The sequence below is a fragment of the Agelaius tricolor genome, unplaced genomic scaffold (genome assembly GCF_023055355.1).
Source record: "Agelaius tricolor isolate 1412-34295 unplaced genomic scaffold, bAgeTri1.0.p SCAF_3, whole genome shotgun sequence".
Taxonomy (NCBI): Eukaryota; Metazoa; Chordata; class Aves; order Passeriformes; family Icteridae; genus Agelaius; species Agelaius tricolor.
Window position 1 is genome coordinate 26,064,818 of NW_027269263.1, and position 24,462 is coordinate 26,089,279.

Genomic DNA, 24,462 nt, shown 5'->3' on the forward strand with positions numbered 1-24,462 from the left:
CCTCCCCTTTGCAGCTTTGCCCTCTGTAATGCTAACATCCAAGTCTCCTGTGCCACTCACTGGAAACCTGGCTGGTGCCAAGGAAGGGAAGGGTTTGAGATAGAAAATTTCCCCAAACTGTAGACCAAATCTTAGCATGCTGTGCTGGATGCTGGCAGGGCTTGAGGGCACTAGGTGATCAGTTGGGAAAGAGTCTTGCTCTTCAGGTGGCTTTTGCTACTAGAAAAATTATTCCTTATCCCTCCTAAAAAAGATGACAGGCAGGACTGAAGCACATCACTGAAAGGGATCAGCCCTTGGGCTGCTGTGTAATTGTTCTGATACTTTGTGACTTCCATTCATTTAAATAATAAAGACTTTAAATTCAATGCAGATCAAAGAGAGGAATTAATATAAAATATAGGTGACACATCATGAACTTCTTCAAAAGTAGTATTTTATTAAAGGCACGTCCAGCACGTAGATAAAATATAACACACCAAGTTCTAAAGCATCTTAAAACATAGGGTTTGAAGCGACTCTGTAGTGTCTATACATTTACATTTGTTTCCATAATAAAAATAAGAGTTTATTAGCAGTACTGCAATGAATCTTAGTGCTTTTTACCATGATACAAATAATCTCTAGCAAAAAGTTGAATGAGAAATAGTTATAAAAAGGAAGCAGACATCCACTGCAAAACTTTAGTATACATTTCATTTTTAAAATCTAGTGAATTGTAAAAAAAAGTGTAATTAATATTTGCAAAGCATGACTCAGGATTTCTCAGAATTTGTAGTCCTTTAAATATGAGTTAATGTAGTTCTCTATTTTTTAAGTTTAATTTAAAGATTCTTTGAAGAGACAGATGAAATACTGCTAGCTTCTTGTTATTTATAATTTATTCCAGACTTATTAAATTCTTTTTTAAATGTAAAGCACCATTTTATTAATATGAGAACAAAGAAAAATCACAAATTAACCTGAAAATCAAACATTGGCAAATAACTAAAACTAAATAAAGATTGAAGTCCGAAATCTTTTCACAAAACCAACTTACTTTACTTGCAAATTACAGCATATGAAATGGTTTTCTAATGTTTTAGATAAAAGACTGGAAGGTTGCTTATGTTTAGGGGGAGAATAGCTATTGCTTTTTGCAATCTTCTATTGCTTTCCCTGGATTTGAACTGGACAAACTCATATACTATATTTTGAAAGGTTCTTACTGTAAGGTTAGACTTCAGGAGCTAGCAATGATTCATGGAATGTTTTTACAGATAGCCTCACAAGATATTTGCCACTGCTTACACCTTTCCCATGCATCCTGTTTTCAAACAAAAAAATACTCTTCTATTAAAAATTCACTTCATCTATTTTGTTCCATTTCAAAATGAAACCTGCCTGCCTGCAGGCTTGTGAAGCATCCTGCAGTAGGCACTGCATCCTCTGTCAGGGGAGTTAAAAGAAACAGATAAATTTCCAGAAAGCTTCTCACAAGCAGCTTCCCTCACAGAAAAACCACGTCTGAAGCATTCCAGCTCAGGAAGGAGCTGTGCCATATCCACTGCAATCTAGTTCGACGAGGATCTCGCTTTCCTAACTTACTTCTCTCTTTTTAGCAGTGCAGCCAGTCAAAGGTATTGCCCTCCTTGCAGCTTAAGTTCCTATCAATGTTATTTGTAGTGTAAGCCACTTTTCACCCCATGCTGAGAAATTACAGAATGTTGAGTCTACCGCTTTACAGATGGATAAATTGCAGCTCAGTCTTTAATAGTGCTCTTCCTACGGAAAATCAACCAGCTCAAAATCCCTTGAACAGTAAGAGTTGATCCACAACTTACTCTGCCCTCCAGATGTGCCAAACAGCGTAAGAAAAAAACAAATGTGTTTAAAAAGGTGTCCAGAGCAATCTCTCAAATTTGGAGATTCCCCCTGAGGCAGAGTGTGGGTACAGTGAGTCAGCCCGACAGATCCTATTTCAGGGCTGCAATCTAAAGACAGTTAAATTGTTACAAAGCATTTTGAAAGGGGATTTTTGCCCTTTCAGCTACCACATTTACAACTATTCTTCATAAAATCCGTTATCAAGCCTGACCCAAATAGAAGAAGAATTTGCACTGGGCTTTGAATCTTGCCCTGTGTCTAACATGCCTCTGCATTTACTATTTGTTAGCTAACAGTGCACCAAGTTGCAAACCTCAGCTATGAAACATCAGTTACAGAACAGTTTGACTGGAATCAAAAGGATTTACTTACATAAAGCCTGCCCTCCAGTGAAAGAGAAATCAAGACAGAAGCACTGAATTTGTTTGTTTGGGGGTTTTTTTAGTGTATTTTGTTCTTTGCACCACTCACCACTAAACTTTTTCTGGATATTACCTGTTTGAAGTTTTTCCTACTAAATGCCAGCTCATTCCTTATGCTAATATAAATGGCTTTTGCTCCAGCATTATATTCCTCCTTAATACCATAAAAAGGAGTGGTATTATTTTGGTATTTCAGTTCCTGGAAAAAGAATGGCTCCAATTCTGGAAGAAAACAAAATGAAACACAGGTGCAATCCCTTTTAAAAAATAGATTCTAAGTAGAATGAGATGCACAACTTATCAGGCAGCTTAATCAGCATAATTATGGTGATATATTTTTGTATTTCTATAGACTTTCTCAGAGGCACTGGCTAATTTAAAGCCCTGCAGATAACCTGATCAATCAACACAGTTAATCCCTCTCCTGCTTGGTAACCCTGGCACCAGGACATACTGAGTTTGCCATAAGCTAATTTTTTTTTTCTCAAAATTGAGCAATCTAGCCAGACTTTGTCTATGTGTGGATTCAAGCTGTACTGATACTAGTTATTCCCCAGGACCTTTAATCTCTACTAGTACACCTTTCAGCATTGTACTCATCCAGGTGGTTAGTTATTTGATACACCTTGTGAGAAGTACCACCTCTCACAGGAGCTGCTGGCTTTTCCATGTCCTTTCCCTTCAGTCCCTTCTCAGACATGAAAGCCAGACAAAGTAATCCTCAGAAAGCAGAATATTTTCTCATCTTGTTCCTGGCAGCTGTGTTTCACCTAGCTTGTGCTCTCTAAGACAGGAGATAAGGACCAGTGATGGTCAGCACCTGAACCAAGCGTGCCTCTCCCTTCCTTTGACTGATATTCAGCCTGTTGTAGAAATGACCCAATTTTAGCAATACTGTGGCAAATGGCCATGTTGTTGTAAACAGACCAGTTTTGTGTCAGTGGAATGTTCTTTCCAGGCATTTTCAGTCATGCTAATGGCTTAGCAAAATACTGAGACCTGCTGAATCTAATGCTAATAGAGAAGTGCTTTTCAGGAGCTAGGCTGAGATACCAAAGCAGCTTGTCATCCCCACTTCCTTTGTGTATACAGAACTAACCAGCTCAGACCTTTCAACTAACTTCTGTTATTCTATTTAGAAATCCTTTGGTTTAGATAGTAAAAGTTTCATTAATTTCTATATTTTTAAAATAAAATTTCTCCTTTCAACAAAGTTTTTTTACTGTTATTGAGAATTAGCAATACAGTTTTTAGAACCCCTCAAGCCATTGTTTCCTCTAACAGTAAATATGATACTTAAAATTATTTTAATGACTGCAAAGTTGGCAGAAATTTTATTTTACTTTATTTTAAATGACTCTTAGACATGATACCAATGTCTAAAGATATCTCTTCCTATTTCCATTATGTGTTTTGGCTTAAGGAGAGCAAAGCCCTGATATCATTTGACTTACTTTCCACTAGAGCCTAAGATTATAGCTGAAGGAAAAATCAATAGGATCGTTATCAGGAATACAAGAAAAAGCTATTGAAAAGAGCATATAAATAAATAAAGTTTTTTAAACAATCTTTAACGAGGTAATTTACCTGCAGGGACATTTTGCTAAAACATGAGAGTTGGCTAAGGTACAAAATCCACACAACTACAGAACTCTGTCCTCCCTGTCAGAAGTAGATTCTATTTTCTCAAGGTGATGAGAATTAGTCTCATTATAGGAGTAAATTCCTCATTGTGTAAGATATAAAAAAACCCCTTTGCCCTCCATATTCTGGTGAACAATTTTTCCTTCTTGCTAATAATTTTATACTGTTTATCTAGAATGTGGTTACATAAAATATAATTAGGACAAGAATGACAAGATCAGAATAAAATAAGATTACTTCTAATGCAATGAGCACAGCTGCTTGGTTACATTCCCATTCTACCCATTCATCTTGTACTCAAACCATTTTCTATCTCAAGTGATACTACCAGCAGGAAGATACCCACACAACTAAAATACTGCCCTAGTTTACACTTCTGCTAGGTTTAGTGCTAAACTAAATACTATCACCAATTCAATTTTCATCATTCATATTGCAATTTTGTTTATTTTGGTTGGTTTTTTTAAGCATCACCTTTTAGGATTGTAGGATTCTCAGATTTCCTTTAAGTAAAGTGAAGAGGTTTTCTAACATTCCAGGTATAAACTGGAAAATCTGAAACTCCAAGACTCAAAAAAAAAAAAAAAAAACCAAATCAATACATGGGGTGAAAAAAGGGTTAGGATTAAAGTCCTTATCATGATTTGACTCATGGGCATTGAACCTGTGAAACTGGCTTTGCTGCACACTCTGTACTAGCAATTCAAGATGATATATATCAGTTAAAAGTAATTTTTATAATCTGAAAGGCCCACAATTTAAAAGCTAGTGCTGCAAACAAGCTACAACATCCATAGGGTAATGAAAAAAAAAAGGCACTGAAAAATTTTTTAAATGTTTGAACATGTCTGAAAATTTTATGTCTGAAAACTCACAAAGTCTTCATGCAAGATCTTTGTACTGCTTAAATCTAATCATGTTCTATCATCAGATTTTTTGTACCAGAACAAGTAATTCCTCTGTGCTGCATTAGAAAGAAGCCAAGCTTTGTGCAAGCTAAACTGTGGTTTAGTTTTACTAGTGCAATGCATCAACCCTAGGACTGGCATCCTAATGAGGACAAGAACTGTGCTTTCATACAAAGAGGACTAGTTCCCCCTCCAGTCTGTTTAAAATATTGTTCACAGCTCTGAGCACACACTGTAGTTACAGAGCCTACTTTTCCTCACAGGAACTGATGCAAATGATACAGTCCAGGTCAGTATGCTCAATGTTTGGTGACTTGATTCCACATCACAGAACCTTGATTAGTCACAAGAATTGCCACCTTTCACTTTGCCAGCACTCCTTGTTCTCAGCCTGCCATTTGCCCTTGTGCTTTGGAGAACTGTTATTAAAAAACCCAGCAAGCTTCCCTGCACCTGCCCCTTCTTGTTCCTCAGAGCTTGGCTCTGCTGTGGGCTACACTTGGCCTGTGACTGCTCACACAGTCTGCCACCAGCAAACCACAAATCATTTCTTATATTTGCAACATAGCAGCCTCATTACATCCCAAAGCTCTTATCTTCTCAGTCTGCTTGCTCCAGCACTGGTATTCATGATGTGAAACCCCCAGGGATTTATTTTAAAGGTCCTCAGTAGAATGTGTTTACCATTGAGACCCCAAGTGTATCCCCCTGGCTGAAAAGGCAGAGTAGTAGAATCTTAACACAGCAGCAGATTAGAGGGTTTGTCACTGTGATGGAAGTTATTCCCTATAGCAGTTCTCTCACCACAGGGTAAAGCTAGGCAAGAACTGTAAGAAAAGATTCATCAGAATGAAAAGTGTTCCCAGGAACACAGTTTTTTGACAGGCTCTGCTCACAGGAAAAGCTCCTCAGCCTGAGGGTGGCAGATCTTAGCAAGACTGATGACAAGAACCATGTAGTTATGACACATACCCAGATACAAGAGCTCTTTGGGCATAGCAACCAAAAGGTGGCTACCATATAATGTGAAAAACTTCCAAATACATCTTGGCAAGACATGGGGAAAATTTTACGTAACAAAATATTTTGATTTGTTTTTCAGAAAAAAATTCCTCCCATTTCTATACTAAAGCTTGAGTTTAAAATGGGGACAGAAAATTTGAGCCATGGAGGAGGAGAAACCCACCTTTTCCACAGAAAGAACAAGAACATATCAAGTATATGTCATATCAAGGAACCATCCACTCTGCCTCATGTTCTTGGTGCCTTCTATTTCTCAATGGCTCTGCTACTCATTTCTGCCAGCATGTTACAGACAGACAGAACTGAGTGTGTAACACTGGGAGTTTAGATGCAACAAATAAGCTGGTCAGGGCCCCAGAGTTTATGAGAAGGGACAGAACATCTTGAAAGTGCAACAGAGCAGTTAAGTCACAAGGAAAACAAGATTATTTTATGTTGTTTCTATTTCAGCCTGGGCAAAGCTAGATTACAGCAAGTCTTGACAACCCTCCTTGTTCAAGCACAGGTCTTGGCTTTGATCAACAAATAAGCTTGGGAAAGAATTAAAACTTTTAATTTGTTGACTAAGGGTGAGGCTATATCCTTGTTTTTCTCTTACTGCTTTCCTATTTTTCTCATCCTGTGTGTTTCTTCTATTAAATACTTTACCTTTGGGCAGAAGAATGGGTACTGAGGGTCTTAGTCCCCTCTTCTTGTTTGGAAGACTACTGAAACAGAAAAAGCAATGTCCTGTGCTAATACCCAACTACAGGAATTCAGCAGGCAGCCTCTAAGCCACTAATCTGAATGTAATTCAGCTATACTTTTGAGCAGCACCACAAAGGCAAAGCAGGGTTATTCATCCTCACTGGTACATGTGCATCTATCTGAGTATTAGCTGGGAACTTATATAAGTTCCTATATAAGAGCACTCTTTCCTGAATGGTAGCAAATCCATACATAAAAAGATTGGGAGATTGTTGTGCACTTTGATTTACTTTATTGAGTAATCATCTGATAGCTACAATGGTGAATTGGAAGTTAAAAAATAAAATAAAATAAAATAAAATAAAATAAAATAAAGAAACAAAAAGAAAATTTTAAAAAAGAAGAAAAAGGAAAACCAACCTCTTTATAAAAAAAAAATCCACATCGTATTTCCCCATATTTTGGGAAACAGGCTGAAGAAAACATTCTACACTGTAGAAGACACATGTAACTGCTGATACCCATGTTTTGACATTGGAACTGCAAGTCTGAAGCATATAGTTCTAAAGCCTCAAGCAAAAGAGGCTTAATAATAATAGCATGGATACATCACCACTGTGAAGATGTTAACACATTAAGGATTCTGGGATACCAGTCTGGTATAATCAGCAATATACTGGGTTCCTGTGAAAGATGTGGCATTTCTTCTTAAGGTCAGCTTTCAGAGATCTTTGAAAAACAATGTTCTAGACTGATTACTTACAGTACTCCTTTGCTTGCAGAAAAGCAGGAGAGTAGTTCAATAAAAACTGAATACATGATCATTTTTCTGACTGGACTTGATTAGTTGCATAACTTAAGCAAGATTATCACAGTGTGTGATCTAGTTAAGCTTTTAGGATTATATGAACACCAGCACCAAATTAATCTTAGAATCAGACAACTGAGATACTTGTAAACTCTCATATGTCTCTGACCACTTATGAAGTCTCTCCCGGTCCCACTGCTTCAGTAAGCATTTGATAGTTAGTGCAGCATTTTATTGACAAAGCAACACAATCTGGACAGATTCCTCGCTTCTATCTCCTTGCAAGAATAGCATGCCACCTTGTTGAACCCCCAAGGATGCAAACTGGGATTATTTTACATAAAGTCTCCCTTTGTAGCATCTGAAATAAAAACCTTTCCCCCAGAACTGCCACTGTTTTGATAGTGAATTCCATGCTGAGTTGTACAACTGGTTACTCAGTTCTTTGGCCAATTTTAAGAATTGCGTTCAAAAGTTACTCTGTGTTAGAGGCATTTAGAAAATATATTTATACCTGGTATTGATACTCTTTCAAGTACTCTTTTAGCCTTGTTGGTAATGGCAGCTCCCAGATCTGATTTGTGCTCTTGTTTATAGCTATTCTGCAGCGGTGTTGCAGAGATGGAGCAGATGTATAGAGGGGTTTGCTCAAGTAAAGGTGAACTGTTCCATTTGAAGGTGTTTCAGTTCTATCCTTGCACATGAGAACATAGTACTCAATCAAATGCACAACGCTGTTGAACTGTTTAAGTCTAGATCTGACACAAGTGATAGAGTCCAGTCTAAACTTGCCATCTTGATATTCTATACGTAGATTGGTCGGTCCCGCTGACGTTTTTACTGATATAGTCAGTAGATACTCTGAGTGCGAACTATCCCTAACCAAAAAGGTCCCTTCAGGGGCATCCTGTAACCTTTCCTTGGCTTCAGCAACAGTCATGTTGCCCCAGTACCATCCTGTTAAAAGATGAGAAAAAGAAGGGATTTGTTTATTCCTGTTTGCTTTAAAAGCTGCTCTCTAGCTGATATACTTCTAGTCACCCATTTCTTTTGTTGTTTGAAAGCTAAAGTCCTGCAGGCACAGTAAATTTTTATTTGCTATTTAAATTCATTTGTTTTACAACGCATCCCGTTTTGACAGAGCTTTCCAGGTCACTTTTTATTTACCTATGTATGCATACACATGCACAAACTTTCCCGCAGCGTCCTGCGGGGCCGACACCGGAGCCGCCGACCCGGCGGGCCGCCCCTGAAGCAGCAGGGACGCGTCCCGCGGCTCCCCGCTGCTCTGCCGCCGGGGCCCGCGCCGCGCCCGCAAGGCACAGGCTGGCAGCCCGCAGAACGCCCGCTTTGGGGAACTCTGAGCGGGCTGCTGCTGAAATGAGCTTTCGCAAGCGATCGAAAGCTAAGGGATAAGAAAACAACTTCGGCGAGGTAGCAGCGGTCCTGGCGCGGCTGCGATGAAGACAAAAAGCTCTTCCCTCCTCCCGCAAGCGAGCCCCGCGTCCTGCGGGGCCGGGCGAGCCGCCGCCACGCCGGCGAGGGGAGCGCAGGTACGCGGGGCCGAGGGGATGCGGCCGCCCCGGCCGGCGGCAGCGCCCGGCCCTCGCCCGGCCGCAGATCCCGGGCTGCCGCCGGGGCGCGGCGCTGCCGGCGCTTTCGCTTCGGCCGCCGCAGTCCGCGTAAGGTCGGAGTCGTCGCCGCCCCTCTCCGCCGCGGGAACGCGACCTCGCAGCGCCGGGCGGCGATGGCCAGGCGTCGCACCGCCGCCCGGTTCCCCTCGCCCCGGGGGGGATCCCCGCCGCGCCGCTCTGCCTCCCCCTGGACAGCGCCACCGCCCCGGGCGCTTTCCCCTTCCCGGCCGCCCGGGCTTACCTGCCCGCCGCAGCTCCTCCATAGCCGCGGCCAGCTGCTCCGCCTCACGGCACTCCTCGGCAACGGGCGCCGCCGCCCCGGGGTACCCCCAGCGCTCCCCGGAGCTCTCCGCGCTCTCCAGGGACTCGGCGGAGCGCAGGGTCATGGGCGGCGGCGGCGGGCGCGGCCCCGCTCGCCCGCAGGTCGGGGGCTGCCGGCAGGAGAGAGCTCCGCTTCGCCGCCGCGGGGCTCAGCGCCGCGCTGGGTGCATGGTCCCGGCCCCCGGCCCGGGCGCCGCCTGCGAGCGGAGAGAGAGCGCGGTTAGCGGCGAGCCCCGCGAGAGGAGCTCCCGACGCAGAGCGTGTTTCTGGCGATCCCGCTTCGGAACTTCCCAGCATCCAGAGGAGGGACCCGAGGCGAGAGATCACCTCCCGGCGGAGCGGGGGAGGGACATCTCCTCCCCCCCGCCGCCCAGCCTGTCCTCGGCTCTTCTCCGCCGGGGACTCGGCGGAGGCGGTGTCCCGAGACGGTGGTCTCGCTTTGTCGCAAAGGCGAACCCGCTGATGCCCCGCTCCCTCGGCTGGGGCAGGCGAGCCCGGCCGGCAGCTCTGGGACTTTTGGGGAGGGAGGAGGTCGTGGGGGAGAGCCGGGCACGTAAAGGTATGGGAGAGGAGGGGTAACCAGTGGGGCAGTGGTCCCAGGGGTCCCCGGCGCTGCCCGGGTTCCACGCTGCGGTGCGTACGGACGCCTTCCAGTAAGGTCATCCGCGAAGTCGTACCTGTAGGAACGGGAACGGAAGCCCGGCGTGGGCCATGCTCCCGGGATGGGAGACCTGCTCTCGGGCAGCGGAGTACCCGAGAAGCTTCGGAGCGAGTGCGCCGGCAGCGCCGGCTCCGGGGGCTCGCCGGCCGCTTGGGAGCGGAAGGGGCAGCGCGGTGGAGGACGCGCTATAATTAGCGCGGGGCAGGAAATATGCTTTTCCCGCTCCATTAAATGCTGATATTAGGGAGGAAAAAAGAATCTTTCCTCTTGGCCGAAGCTAACGAGAGGGACAAAAAGAGCCTCTTCTCTCCTGGGTGCGGCGACCGCCACATCAGGAGCGACACAAAGCCGGGCAGTACCAGAGAGGGGGAGCCTATCTGGTTTGGCTGGAGTGGAGGGACGGGGCTCACGGGAAGACCGGGAGCCCCCCGCCGGTGCTTGCGAACCGGGCAGTCTCTGCCTGCGGGTGCGCAGCAGCCGCCAGGTGAGGGGGTTATGCTGAGGTGGTTCCTCCCCTAACAAGTTCCGCGGCGGAGCTCAGAAACTTTTCCAAATTAAACCGTAGTGCCAACTGGTAGGGTGTTCTGATGGGTTTCTACCCCAGCATATGTAGGCAGACGCGCGGGAACCCCTAGACAAAGCCCATCCCCTCCTTCCCCAGAGCAGAAGCTCCCGCCGCCGGCCGGGTGGCCGGGCGCAGGTGCGCCTGTCACCGGGAGAGGCTGCGGGCGCGGGGCTGACGGGTGCAGGTGGGAGCAGCCCTGCCAGCGGTGTCCGGGCGCGACCCCTTGTGAAAAGGAGGCTCCGGGAGCGCCTGGCCGCGAAGCGCCGCCGCCACGGGAGTCCGGTGGGGACGGAAGGCTGGCGAGGCGGTGGCGGCTGGCTGCAGCCGGGCGTCCCCCGGCAGAGGCGAGGAGAGCCGGAGCAGCCTGCCGCCGGCTGCGGGGAGCTTCCATCCCGGCGGTCGGCAGCGCCGTACCGGGAGCGGGGCGGCGGGCCGCCGGCTCTCGAAGCGACGCACGGCATCGGGCGGAGGGGGCGACGACAAGGGGACTCACCCGGGCTCGGCGGGACGGGGCTGGTGCCTCCGCTGCCGCCTGGAGGTGGGGCGGTCAGGTTGTTCTGGCTCCCGGCGGCGTCGGGGGGCCAAAGGGACACGGAGAGGCGTCGAGGCTGTGCCGGGGCGGACAGAGGCTGCCGGAGGAAGATGGTGCTCCTGGGGAAACAACACCCTCCTCTCCCCCGCCTCTCCCCGGCGCGGGCGGTCTGCTCGCCTTTGATTGCGAGGCGAGGGCATCCTGCCCCCGCCGCTCCCCCCTCCCGGGATGGTTACATACAAAGGCTGCTTTCCAGGAACTTTCCAGGAACCGCATCATGTGACAGGACCCGCTCCGGCGCCTCCGCCGCGATCGCGGCCAGCCGGGGCCGACGCACCGAGCCGCCGCCCCTGTCACGCCGGGGCAGCGGCCGCCGAACGCTGCCCCGCGGCCCCCCCGCCTCCTCCTCCTGCGCCCGCGGGGCCGCGGGCGACGCGCAGGTCAGTGCCCGGGGCTGCGGGGGGACCGGGCCTGCGGGGCCGTGCGGGCCGCCCCGCGGGGCGCGGCGGGACCCCGGGGGGAGCGGGGCGAGCGCGGCCGCCCGTCCCGGGGCCGCAGGGGCGAGGGGCGCCCGGCCTGCCCGGCGCCGGCAGCCGCGGGCACCTGAGCGCGGCGGCGGGGCCCGCCCGCGGGGCCGGGAGCGCGTCAGGGGCCGGTGCCAGGAGCTCCCTGCCAGGGACTTGCGGCGGCCGAAGCTCCTGGGACACCCCACCCTGGTCTCCACCCCCCTTCACCCTCCGGCGCTCAATACCTCGTTGCTACAAACAGCCATTGCCCGCCGATGCGCGCGCCGATTTCCTCCCCCTCCCCCCCTTTTTTTTTAATTATTATTCTTTTTTTTTAATAACCACGAAGCTGTTTTCCAGCGTAAAGATGGTTGATTGCGCCCTGGGTGCTGCTCGGTAACCAGCCACCTTCCGCCGCTGCCCCGGCGGCCCCGAGCCGACTTTAGAAAGAGACACACACAGGGGAAAAAAAAAAAAAAGGAAAGAAAAGAGGGAAAACAAAGCAAAAGTAGCCGTAATAGTCTCACCCCAGCCCTTGGCTGCAGGTTAGGGCTCCCTGCAAATTGTACGGGGGTATCTGGGAGGGAGAATTGATGGCAGAAGGATTAAGGGGTGTCTTTTTAAAGATTTCAGGAAAGAAGCCCAAACCTATAGCATAATAAAAGATAGTATCTTTAAAAATCGGGGCGGGAGGGGCGAGAGAGCCTTTGTTATCAGAGGGGTAAATGAATATGTATTAGGCTGCCCTGTCTGGCTGAGGGAGCGGAGCAGCTCCCCTGCGCAGAGAAACAGAGAAAGCTCCCAGGCTGAGACGCTGCCTTGGGACGCTGCCTTGGGTCGCACTCCCCAGGAACGTCTGAAATGCAACGTTTCTTAAAAAAAAAAAAAAAAAAAAAAAATAAGGACTGAGGAAGGATTACAAATCCTGAAGGATTTTGTAACAGTTATTGCTTATAATTCTTAAGCATCAGAGGATAAGAGAATTAATAGTTATCTTAAATTTAAGTTCTGTATTTAGTGATTAAGTAAATTCATCTGAGGAAAAAAAAAATCTACTTTGTTAAGTGAAATATTGGCCGGCATGATTTCATCTGTTTGTAATGCCTGGGTGCTTTTGAATTTAATTTATTCAGTTTATGAAAAAAAGGTGGTTTTAATCACTGGCAGCAGCACAGATTTAAAATGAGGTCTGAGAAACAAACACGGGCTTTCTTAAGCATTCTCAGAAATGGTTTAAAACAATTTAGGTCTTGAAGGTCATTCTTGTTCCTGTTTTTGTCTGTGAAGTTCAGATAGCCTCAGATCCAGGCTCCAGTGACAGTTGTGGAATTCCCACTAAGTTTTTTCGTTGGATTGATGTGAAGAGGGGAGAGAATGGGTTTGTGCCCCTAGAAATTTAGTTGACAGTTCAGCTACCTATGACATGAGATCTTGCAAAAAATCTCCATTACTTTTCAGAATGGCACTGACTTCACTATGTTCAGGAGAACAATAAAAAATTAATATAGATCTATTTTTATTACTAAAATAATTCTGTATATGTGGGCACACAGCTTTTGCTCAAAAACTATTTTGTTCTGATATCATAGTGTTCAAATTAAGGTTATTTCCTTGAAGTTCATTAATGCATCTTGGAGAAAAGGAATACATCTTGTCTAGATGCAAAGCTGCTTTTTTACAGCTTTGCTGTAGTTCTCTTTCCCTATGTTATTTTATTAATGGGATTTTTATGTGGATAGTATCTCAAGACTTCCTTTGCTTCTGCTGTTTATTTGTCGCTTGAAATCATAATAATTTGTTTCTAAAACCACAGCTGGCTGCTATAAAGGCAGAGGGAGGAAGACCACGATTTATGTGGTGAATGAGAAACAAGAACAGAAGAATGTAATAAATGTTTGTTACTTAAAACTTCAGATATTGTTATGAAAAAGGTAGCATAAATATTAAATAGGCAGTATATCAGCAGGATCTTTCCTAAACAGAGTTCTGTTAAATTTTTTTTTCATGAGAACCTAATGTCTCTTAAAAATAGCACTAAATATCTGATAAACTTACAAGAGTAATGAAATTCAAGCTTAAAAACTGCAAATGGATCTTTAAATGACAATCCTGGCACCTCATAGGAGTGCTCTGGTCTACAGTTACCTTTACTCTCTGGCTTGAGACATCTGAAAGTGCTATAGGCTCAGTGGGCTATGTTTGTATTTTACTGTTTCTTTCAACAATGTTACTTGTTCTTTTTCTCCTCTGTCTGCCTAAGTCTTCCATACAGTCACAAGAGAGAAAAGAAACAACTGTAAGGGTAAAAAAAGGTGACTAAATGAAATTACTTTTGGGACTATGGGCTGTACGTAGTGCATGAAACTACTTAAAGCTACTTTTTAGTTTTTTGGCACTGGGATATTTAATACAGGTTTGGTCTGCCTGAAGAGTTTTACTTTATAAAAGTCAGAATGGAGTAGGAGAAAGATGTGAAATGGAGAAAGAGAAAAGAAGGAGCAGACTCAGAAAACTTAGTTTTCCAAAGTAGGGTTTTTTAATCTGCCATGTAACAAGCAGGAATTCTTCTAAACAGTCACTACTACAAAAACTATATACAAGTGAGGATTTAAAAATTTTATGTGCAATTCAAACCAAATGCTTTATTTATTTTTAATCTGTTGTTTTGGGGTAGCAATTCTAGGAGAAATATTGCTGTACATATATAAATATGAATGCTTCTGAGCCAGTTTTAGAGGCATATCATCTAACTGGAGATGAAAGGCGTCAACTTAAGCAATCCCTATTTTTTTCCTGATACTACTATTCATGAATGTTGGTTCTGACTGTATATTATTAATATAGTAGATATTTTTAATCTAGTTTTGTATTAGTAGTGAAAAAATGAACATTAAGGGTTCTTGAAAATCACAAACAGAATATATTGTTTGAGCTCAAATGCATATGCTCAAGACAGGGAACGATGAGTAAATTTATTTTTTATTTTTCCTTTAGGCAAAAATCCCTTTCATGACCAAGGAAGGAGGCAACAACATTTTTACAGTCCTGAGAAGTGGCTGTTACTAGAAATGATTTTCACTTTGTTCCTGAAAAGCATGCCAAGTTTACTGGTGAGCTCGTATGCTGATTTATTTATACAACATGATGTGAGCGGGGTGGGGGGGGTGGGATTTTGACTCAGCTGATTTTGCTAAATTTGCTCTGATTCACTGAAAAGATTTACTGATTCATTAAGATAGATTTACCTACCTACCTGGAAGAATACAGGGGGCCTTTCCCTGTTCTCTTCATGCTTAACTTCCCAAAGATGCAGCACACAATATCTGCTATCCATGGCATTCCATTTGGTCAGTTAAAATCCCCTTCAGTTAAAAGGACAGCTATTGCTTATCACATAGCTCTACTTACTGAACGTATTTTGACAACTGTTTACCTGAACTAGTCTAAACAACAATGTACAGCTGCCATGGTTTCCCTGTCCTGGGACTGCAGTCTGGTTCTTGAGCAGAGAAATGTGCATATTGAGCCTTTGGCTCCAGCAAATTGGAATGTGTTAATTGTAACTCCACAGCACGAGAAAGGTCTGCAATGTGAACTCTTTGAGGATTTCTCACTTAGCAGTTAGGAGAAAGGTTTGCTTATTTCACAAAGAGTTCCTAAAACATAATAAATAAAACATAGAGAAAACAAATATTTCAGTGTGTCGGATCATCCTGCCCTTTCCAGCTGCCTGAGGAACAGAATGTTTTGATGAAATAGATTAAGATTTATACCAAACAGTTTTACTCTTTACCAGCTGCCACCTTATTTCCTGCTATTTTTATCAATTCACATGTGAATGCTTTGCTTTTCTTATTATACATTTGGTAAAGGAGAATAATGAAAGAATTCAGTGAATAATTTCTATAAATCAGGGGTGCTCTAAAAGGAAACCAGCACTTGTGATTTAAAAGCAAACATCAAAAGATGGCATCAAGAGAGTAATACTTTGAAATAACATCTGGATTCTTTTCTTTCAGAGACAGTTGATAAAAAGAAGGATCATTCCCTTTGGTTCAGTGGATAGGTAGACAGATAATCACCGTCAAGCACAAAACTGACCATAAAAAGGTGGCATTTAAGTCCATCTCTCATCTCATCCTGTGCTATCTACTGTCTAAAAGTAAAGGCCTAACCTGCATTGAGTAAAAGGTTACCTAGCCACTTGGGATCTTCAATGAAAAAAATTAAATGTAGTGCTTGCTTAGTTTCTCCAATTTACTATTTACAATTTAAGGTAAAACCAAATTAACATAAAAATACTTTCAATAGTATACTTTCCTTTCAATAAAGGAAAAGTAGAATGTGGTGACACAGGGTACTAAGTATAAAAAAACAAGGAGAATTTACACAGCAGTTTTTACTTTATGCTATGCTAGGCTTCCTTATAAATAGCAGAATTCTGGTCTATCACTGTGTTATTTTGTGAATTATCGAGTTTCACTCTGACTAAAAGTAGCCAAATATTGCTGAAAGTTATTGGAGAATAAGTTGTAAATATACATGCTTTGGTAGCATTTTCTTCCCATTCATGCTTCCTTCTCACGAACAAGGTAGAAAAAAGGACTGCTGGAAAGGACCAATTTTGGTACAGTCTTCAAACAACTACAAGGAGAATATTTTATATGGATTTTAATATTCAGATTATAGCATAAAATGCTGTGACTGTAATATTTATTTACCTTGTTTTTTTGGCTGAGAAAGAGCATGTAGGTATATATGTGCACTACACCTATGCACACACATGTTCAGAACCATGCTCCTTGAAGTTTTGGGTTTTTAGAGAAACATACACTCTTGGGTTTGGCTTTTTTTTTTTAGAAAAATCCTAGAGATAGCACAGCTGAAAGCACTGTGAAATCTTGCATTCTTGTCCTAGATGCTGCCAGAAAAAACAAGCCTTTTATGCTTGAGGAGGCTTGAGATGTTTTTCTGCCAGTTGCAAGTCCTACGCCTCAAAGTAAAAGAAAGCAAGTAATGTCTGTGAAAAAAGTTTTCCTGACAGACAGCATGAAAGCAGCTCTCCTATGCTTTGCCAATCCATAAGTAATAAAGTTCCTTTGTTGGCAGAAAGTCAATTTTGAAACTAATGAGGAAAACTAAAACAGGTGATGCAGTGCCTATCTCTAAAGGGGAGATTTTTGAGTGAAAAGTGAAGTAGAAACTGGGTTATGTGTCTCTGAATAAATGGCCTCCCATCAGAAAAAGATTAATTTTAAATCACTGCTCTAGTTCTTATATTAAGGATAGTTTAATTCACCCAGAGCTATTTGGCCTTGAGGATGAATTCCTACAATTAAGTGTTTATGATTGAAAGTGCTGCCATGGAGAGCAGACAGATGAATATCATTTTAGGAGTACTGTGAATCATTAAATGAGTTGTAGAACCTTTTTTTGGGCATGAGCCACTTTTAAATTTCAGGCTAAGGCTATAATAGACTTCAGCATAAGGCCTGACGTGTTGCTGTCCTTAGGAGTTTGAATAACAGGATAATCAACGTTTACTAATGTATTTATATAACCTTAAACTTCTTCCAGTTAATTGAAAATAGGTTGCCCGTTGTATGTGAATATGCTGCTGGGTTCAAATACATTTTTCAGATTAGTGCATGAAGTGTTAGTGTCAGGTAATGAACTTAACCTGCCTCTGACGTGTTGGCTTCTTTTGGCTCAAGATAGGTATGGCTGCTTTCCCTGCTTCAGTATAGAGGCTGCATGTGGAATGTCATACAAACCTGGACAGATGACAAGAAAACAGTGCTAGCTGCCAACTACCTTCTCTGTGTTTGTCAGGATTAGTGCTTGCTTTTTGTCAGGATGGCTCCACGCCTCGTCCTGTATCTGACTGGCGTACGGGGAGGACGCAGCCTGATGAAACACTGGCCAGACAGGCTGTCAGTTTTAAGGCTCAGGACAGGAAACAGACATAGGGCTACTCTTTCTGGTTCAGGAAAGAGCATTGGTCCACAGCTCGCCTTTTCTTGGCACAGCCTGTCCATTCCCAGAATTTCTTGCTCCTCCTGTAAGCAGTTTTTCCAGGTATGTGGAAATTAAAGCTCAAACAGTAGTAGATAAAATTGGACAGTCTCCTTGAAGCAGTATCTCCCACTGTACTGTACCCAAAACCATCCTGTGGCTCTGACAGAGCTCTGCCTGCAGCAGGGAAGAGAAATTAACTCGTGCATCTCCTCCTTAACAACTTCAGCTTTCAGACTGGTGTTTTAAGAACAGCTCCAGTTTCAGTGTGGCTTCAAAACTGCCATCCATCAGGAGCAGCCTTGTGAGCTGTTTGGTCTTGAGGTGGCAATTCTGTCCTGAGATGGGGTGAATGGCTTGGGGGGAGAGTAATAACTCCTTCAGCCATCTGATTTTAATCCCTTACCATATGTGACTTGAAGTCCTTAGATGCCCTCTACTGCCATATACCAGAATTAACAAATGGCTCTGTGTAACCAAATTCAGATTTGCTTAAGTTTGTTATTCTCTCTGTCCTTATAAATGAACAGAGAAGGGGAAATAATACCCATAATTATTACAAAATATGCAAAGCATTTTATAAAGTGTGAGTTTGGGCTAGACATATTTTCTGACTTTCGGTGCCATTGCCCTACATTTCAAAATTTAACACTAATTTTAGTAGTCTCTTCAGAGCTCATTTCTCTGATAAATTATCCCTCTGTGAATAAATGTGATCTGGAAAGATGCCTGAGGCACAGCAGAATTTTTCCCCAGCATTTCAAGCCACATGATGCCAGACAGGAGGAAGCTGCACAACCTGCTGCTGTAGATCAGCCTTTGTTCTGGGGAGGAAGGAAAGGATGCATTTGGCCATTGGACATGTCTTTTGCATAACACAGAACAGCAGGTAAGAGTGTACCTAAAATGGAACAAGAATGAAATTTCTGTCCTACCTTTGCCTGTGTTATGAGAGGTTTTGTGTGCTGGCAGGCACAAAGCAATCCTAAGTCAAACAGAACTAATCTTAGAGGAGATCACTCCCCAGGCTCTTAAGAATCAAGTGGCTCTGTTGTGCTTGGGCTTTAGCTGTGTTGGGTATGTCAACTCCTTTTCCTTCTACAAGGAAAAGCCAGCAAAACAATTCCACCTTTAATTCCCTGTCCCAGCTTCCTATCACTGATTTGAAATGAGTGGGTTTGGGCCAAATCAAGCAGCCATATTTTGTGCACATTTTTAAACAAGCCTTACCTTTCCTGAGGAGAGTTTTATTTCTTTCTACTCTAGGTATTTGCTGGTGATGTTACAAATAGAAGCAGGCCTGGCAGGAGGGAGCATGAGCTTTCCAGTGGAACCTGTGACAGCAGGGACTTGCTCCAGGTAAATGGAGGACATGCAGGAGAGCCTCTGCCAGGCCAGTAAAAAGCCTGATTTCATGAAGGGTGAAAATTTCACCCTGTGCTTTCTTTGCCCTCCAGCACAGTCCTCTACTTTCAGGCACACTGGTCTAGAATATGCTGCTCACATTTTTCAGGAGCTTTTATAATTTTTTCAGAACATAATCTCAAACTAACGTAAGTCCACAGCAAAATCTTATTGAGAATGGGGGCTTTGTTCTGGGAGACTATTTTTGAAAATGCCAGGTTATCAGCTAGCCATTGTGTAAAAGCCTGAAAAAGGAATTTGTTCATATGCCTTTGTTTCAACATATTCATTCCTTCAACCCCTCCCCCCAAGAAGGTATTCTCTTGTATTTCTTCTCCAAGAAAGAAATGGTGGCAAACCTGGAAAGCTTTACCAATTCATACCACCCGACAATGTGGTTCATTACATGTATTTTTATTAGATCCCCATTTTCCCAATTTCTTTAAGGGCATTTCAATCTTTCAGTGGCTTTTTTTCTTCCCCTATCCATCAGGGAGTGAAATCATGTGTCCACAGAATGTAAATAACAGCTGTTTCTGTTCAATTTGCATTTATATGCTTAGCACTTAAAAATAGCTTATTTCTAGAGGCTTTCATAATCTATTCAAAATTTCTTCTTAGTCAGAAGTACTAGCGAGATGTTAATGAAATCCCTTTGGACTGGCTGATCAAAAAGGCACAGCAACAACAATGAAATTCTTCAAATGACTGATCAGTTATGCTTCTGAGTTACACTTCAGCAATTGACTGAATCTTTTAATCTCCTTGGGCATTTTAAGATCACTTCCTTGGGCTGCTCTAACAGGGCAAAATATGCCAGGTAAGGAGATTAATGGTTAAAAAAATCTGTGCTGAAATGGTAGTGTATTTCTAGAAAAATTAATTTATCATACAAGTACAGCTAAACAGGGAAAAGAAACAAAAACAACACCTGGCAAGGTATTTAAAGGGACCAGCTCATTTGCTAGTGTCACAGATCTTTGGATAAACAAACCCCTTATGCCCTGAGAATAATTGAAAAACAGCTCTTTGATTTTTATACAATTTTCTTTTGTTGACATGCCTAAATTAAGATTCTAAGAATTATGTCCAATTACTGTGGGTTTTTTCCTCCAGAAAACTTCTGAGTTTTCACCTCATTATTTTGCCAAGTGTCTCAACTTGAACCATTTCTTCAGATTTCTTTGATCCTCTGAAGACTGAAAATTACAGAACAATGACATTTAGTGACCTTTGGTATGGTTCATTTACTCCAAGGTTGAATGTGTAAGAAGATGCTTACTCCTAAATGCAGATTTTGTTTGGTATTGCAGAAATGCACTTTCTTCTCTCCATAATTGTTTATTCAGAAGAAAAATCCTTTTATTTTTACAGGAGTCTCAACTGGGGCATCTCTGAATGGGAGACTCTGGACTGGTGACTGAAATTGTTTAGAAAATACTAATTACATGTGTGAATTGCTATATGTATAAGCCTGTGCCAGACTTATTCAGACTTGGTACTCTGAACAAAGGTAATCTCAGATCAGGTAGTCTCTAAAAATGCTGTGGGTTCACACTACCTGATTTCAGAGAGCAAGCTTGTCTTTCTAAATTTAAAAAAAATGTCCCTGATGTCAAGAAGGGCTTATACTGAGAGGTAAGAGGAATATAGATGGCTTATATTCACACTAGCTGTGCTAGTCCCCTCTAGAGCGGACTCCTGTATTCACATCCCACAGTGCTCCTTGGACTCCTTCTTGTGATTTTTCTGTGTTGCCTTTCAGTTTGAAGTTTGTGCAATGGTGTGAAACTGTCCCTCAGCCCGTGAGAAGGGTGCTCTCCTGGCAGCAGAGGGAGGGTACGTGCTGCACCTTCTGGGATGCAGTAAGCTTTGAGGGCACAGCCAGCCTGGGTGGCTTAGAAGAGCACATCCTGTGAAGTCAAACAGGATGAGACCTTGGGAGCAGTGCTTGGTGCTGTCCCTGCAGCAGTGGGAAGCCATTGCTTTCAGGAGGGCTTCTGGAGCTGTGGGAGCAGCAGCAGCAGCAGGGGCCTGAGCTTTGCTCCCCGACTGCCACATAACAACGTGCCCAGAGGGATCCTGAAGGTGTCCCTGCTGCTGGCACCACCTCGGTGTGGTAAAGCCCAGGGCCCTGGTTTCACCTGCCAGAATTACACAGGTACTTTCACTGCAGAATAAATGCAGCACTGCTAAAGAAACACACAGCTTTTCCTGCATCATTTCCACAAAGCCGTGAGTTAGAATCTTGGTCGTACTGAAACAGAACACTCACCCAGTTCTAACAATTCAAGCTTTTGTCCCTGGACTGGACAAGGCCTGGCTAGGCACTGTGAAGGTACTACCCACTGCTGCTCTCCTCTTCACAGCCCATGGTGTCACCTTTCAGCCTTACCAGTCTTACTTCAAATCTTTCTCAAACAAGTAAGGCCATATAAAGCCAGTGAGTTATAACCCCATGCAGCCAAAACTAGATCGTGTTTCCTTCAGTATTAAAATACAAATATATACTCTAGAAAGGCAATTTCTCTGTCATTTTTCTGACCTCTTCTTATGAGGAATTTTCCCTGAATTTTATTTCCTCTGTGCTTCTACTCTGGATAGCAAATCCTTTTTTTCTTAATCTAGTTCTAAATTTTGTGGAACTCGCCATCACTCTGTTACTCCATCACTAGTGCCAGGGTTTTAACTGTAGGAAAAATGGCATGGGGGAAAGGGAATTCTGTAAACACATATTCTTGGAAAATAACAAATGAACCTATACTGAAGCCAGTCAGTATTAAAAATTACAAAATAAATTTTTAAAAGGATATGAAGCCTTATGTTACTTATAACATCCAAACAAATGTTAACTAATTAAGGGTCAAGGAAATTTTTTTTTCCTAGCATTTTTTTTATTATTCAATAAAAGTCATCACTTTGTCTTAACTAAAGCAAATGTGAAGACCACTCCTGCAGCACAGCTCTGATGCAGTGTAACTCCTACAGACGCTGGCTTCAGAAAAGCAGTACTTAGCATATTATTTGTTTAAACAAATCAAACACATTTGAATGAGAAACTAGCAGTGTTTAAGACAAGAAACCTCAGCAGTGTTTAAAAAACCTGGTGCTAATGACTAGGATTGTTTAAGAAACACTAATCTTTGGATGAAACTATTAAGCTCTGTTTTGTTACCATTAGTGAGTAGGAAATACATGTTTATACAGGAGGGTCATGCTTCAATAGTTTAATCTTTTACTTAGGTTAATTTTTATTCAACATGGTAAGGCTTAGTGCAATTACTTTTCACTGTTCTTTGAATTTTTCTCTGTAACTCTCATGGCCAACATTTTATTAGTTTTAGCAGAAGAGATGCTAAAAAACAGTTCTTGCAGAATTTTTTTAATCATCTCACATTTTGCTGGTAGGGGGATCCTTTTGCTGAGTAATCAAACTTCGGTAGCAGTCAAAACTGGTCTTATTTAAAAGGTAAACTGCCTCTGACCTGACACTGTTTTTCATCTTGACAAGCAGTAAAGCTGAATATAAGCACAACCTTTTTCGGTATTTATGTTTGATAAAGACCAGTTGGCAAAGCTTCTTAGTTCTATTGGCTGTGCCAACATCTTGTGTTGTCTCCATGCAATGAAAAACTGTGTGATACGTACACCTAGATCATGACCTTTAATAAAGTGGCATGCCAGGCCATAAACTTCTACTCCTCCAGAAGCCCGGAGATGCAAAATTGCTGACCAAACATGCTGATTAGTTCATGCAGCTTCCACACACCTCCCACTGTCTGATCTGCAGTGTTCCAACAGCTGTAGCTATACACAGTGGAACTAACATTCTGTATCAATTGTATTTAAAGTTTCAGGTTAATTCCGTGCAAATTGCCCAGTAAATCATAATTTATCATGTTTGCTTTTGTAGAAGTACCAAAAGATAACAGTTGAAATAATAGGCTTATTTCATAAGAGGTACCAGAAAGATATATAAAAAAGCAACTATGTTATTTCTCCAAACAGCTTATTACTTTTAGCATTACAGGGTTGATTAAATACAAAGTGAGATTAAAATCTCATACACAGTGTACATTTAAAAATTAAATGTGTGTGAATTACTCTATATAGAAAACTGAGAGCTCCTATATACAGACTATATACTACTGAAGGCTAGCAGAAACATCAAAAATGGTTTTATCTGAATTTTAAGAGTATTTTGCATAGTTGTGCTCCTACATTAAAAAAAAAAAAAGACCCCAATATAGATAAAAAAATATCATCTTCATCTTCCCTTCACAGAAAAGGAAAATGCATCTTCAGAGGATAATTGTGTGACATATTCTAGACAATAAAATGTTAAAATAAGATCAACTGACTGTTGCATGTACTTTTTCTGTGCTGACTGACCATAAGGGGAGCCTTTGAAGATTAACTCAGGTTTAGATGTCTAATTAGTATCTGTGTCAATCTTGGAGATAATCCCAAATTTTATGTATCATAGGTACACAATTTGTTCCTTTATACTGGTGACTAGTGGGTTTGCTCTAGGTCAATTTTGTTATATTGTAGCATTAAAATAAAATATACATCATCTATTACAGATGAGGAATGCAGCCTACATCTATTTTATCTCTCCATTTTATAACTTCATATTGGCTTTGAGGACGGAATGAGCATGTGAGAAATTACATGCTGCTAAAATTCATAGACTGGAGAAACTGAGAAATGCAGCTCTGGCTTTGACAAGCAGTCGGTACTGTGACTTATAATGACCTGCCACAAGGATTTATTGTGGTACAGCAGAATTTGGACATGACAGATGAAGTTCAGACCTATTATAACAGCAGAAAGAGAGAAGTTTCCTAGAACTTAATAGCTGGATGGGGGGGAGGGATGGCAGGATGGGTGGGCAGATGGGCAGGAGGGTAACTGCTGCCTTCACTGCAATCTTGGGGAAGTGAAACAAAGTCATGACATTTGTCACATGGGTCACGTTACTGCTCCACTATCGACTCATTTTTTCCCCAGACTGGGATGGTGGAGCTTTTTTTTGTCTCTGAGACACCCTACAAAAGTTAAACAGGCAAAAAACCTTTAACCCTTCAACTGCAAGTCCTTTGGGCGGTGCTAGGGAGCCGCTTCTGATGCCGTACTCCCGAGTGTCACGAAGGGAGCAGCCCACGGCCGCCTCTCGGGGCTCTAGCTGCCCGCAGAGCCGGTCCTGATCCCGGCCCCGCTCCAGCCCTGGGCGGTGCTGCCTCCCGGTGGTGCCGCACGCAGCCTGCACAGCAGCTCCCGCGGCACACACCGAAGGGAAAAAGCCTCTTAAAAGCATCAGTTCTGTTTTAATCTGGGGATAATTAGAGGAGAGGAAAGAATTCTTTTTGCTAAGGCACCGAGATTAATTGAACTGTGATTTAAATGGTCCGAATTTCTGTTTGGGAGCACAGGAACAGGCTGCTCAAGGAGGTTGTGGAGTTT

The 24,462-nt window shown here is 43.1% G+C and overlaps 2 protein-coding genes across 3 annotated transcripts; one reads left to right on the forward strand and one right to left on the reverse strand.

Annotated features, from left to right (window-relative positions):
- Positions 1-414: 414 nt before the first annotated feature.
- Positions 415-11,168, reverse strand: SOCS2 (suppressor of cytokine signaling 2). 2 transcript variants are annotated; one of them, XM_071423287.1, is made up of 3 exons: positions 11,033-11,168; positions 9,234-9,510; positions 415-8,315 (listed from the first exon to the last, which is right to left on the reverse strand). In XM_071423287.1, the coding sequence occupies exons 2-3, from the start codon at positions 9,376-9,378 to the stop codon at positions 7,867-7,869; spliced, it is 594 nt and encodes a 197-aa protein (XP_071279388.1). In that variant the 5' UTR covers positions 9,379-9,510; positions 11,033-11,168; the 3' UTR covers positions 415-7,866. The 2 variants fall into 2 exon arrangements, with proteins under 2 accessions (XP_071279388.1, XP_071279389.1); XM_071423288.1 differs by lacking the exon at positions 11,033-11,168 and adding an exon at positions 9,991-10,109.
- Positions 10,206-23,348, forward strand: LOC139587641 (collagen alpha-1(I) chain-like). The gene is made up of 4 exons (XM_071422036.1): positions 10,206-10,466; positions 10,588-11,511; positions 14,572-14,687; positions 18,859-23,348. The coding sequence occupies exons 1-3, from the start codon at positions 10,206-10,208 to the stop codon at positions 14,641-14,643; spliced, it is 1,257 nt and encodes a 418-aa protein (XP_071278137.1). The 3' UTR covers positions 14,644-14,687; positions 18,859-23,348.
- The last annotated feature ends 1,114 nt before the right edge of the window (positions 23,349-24,462 follow it).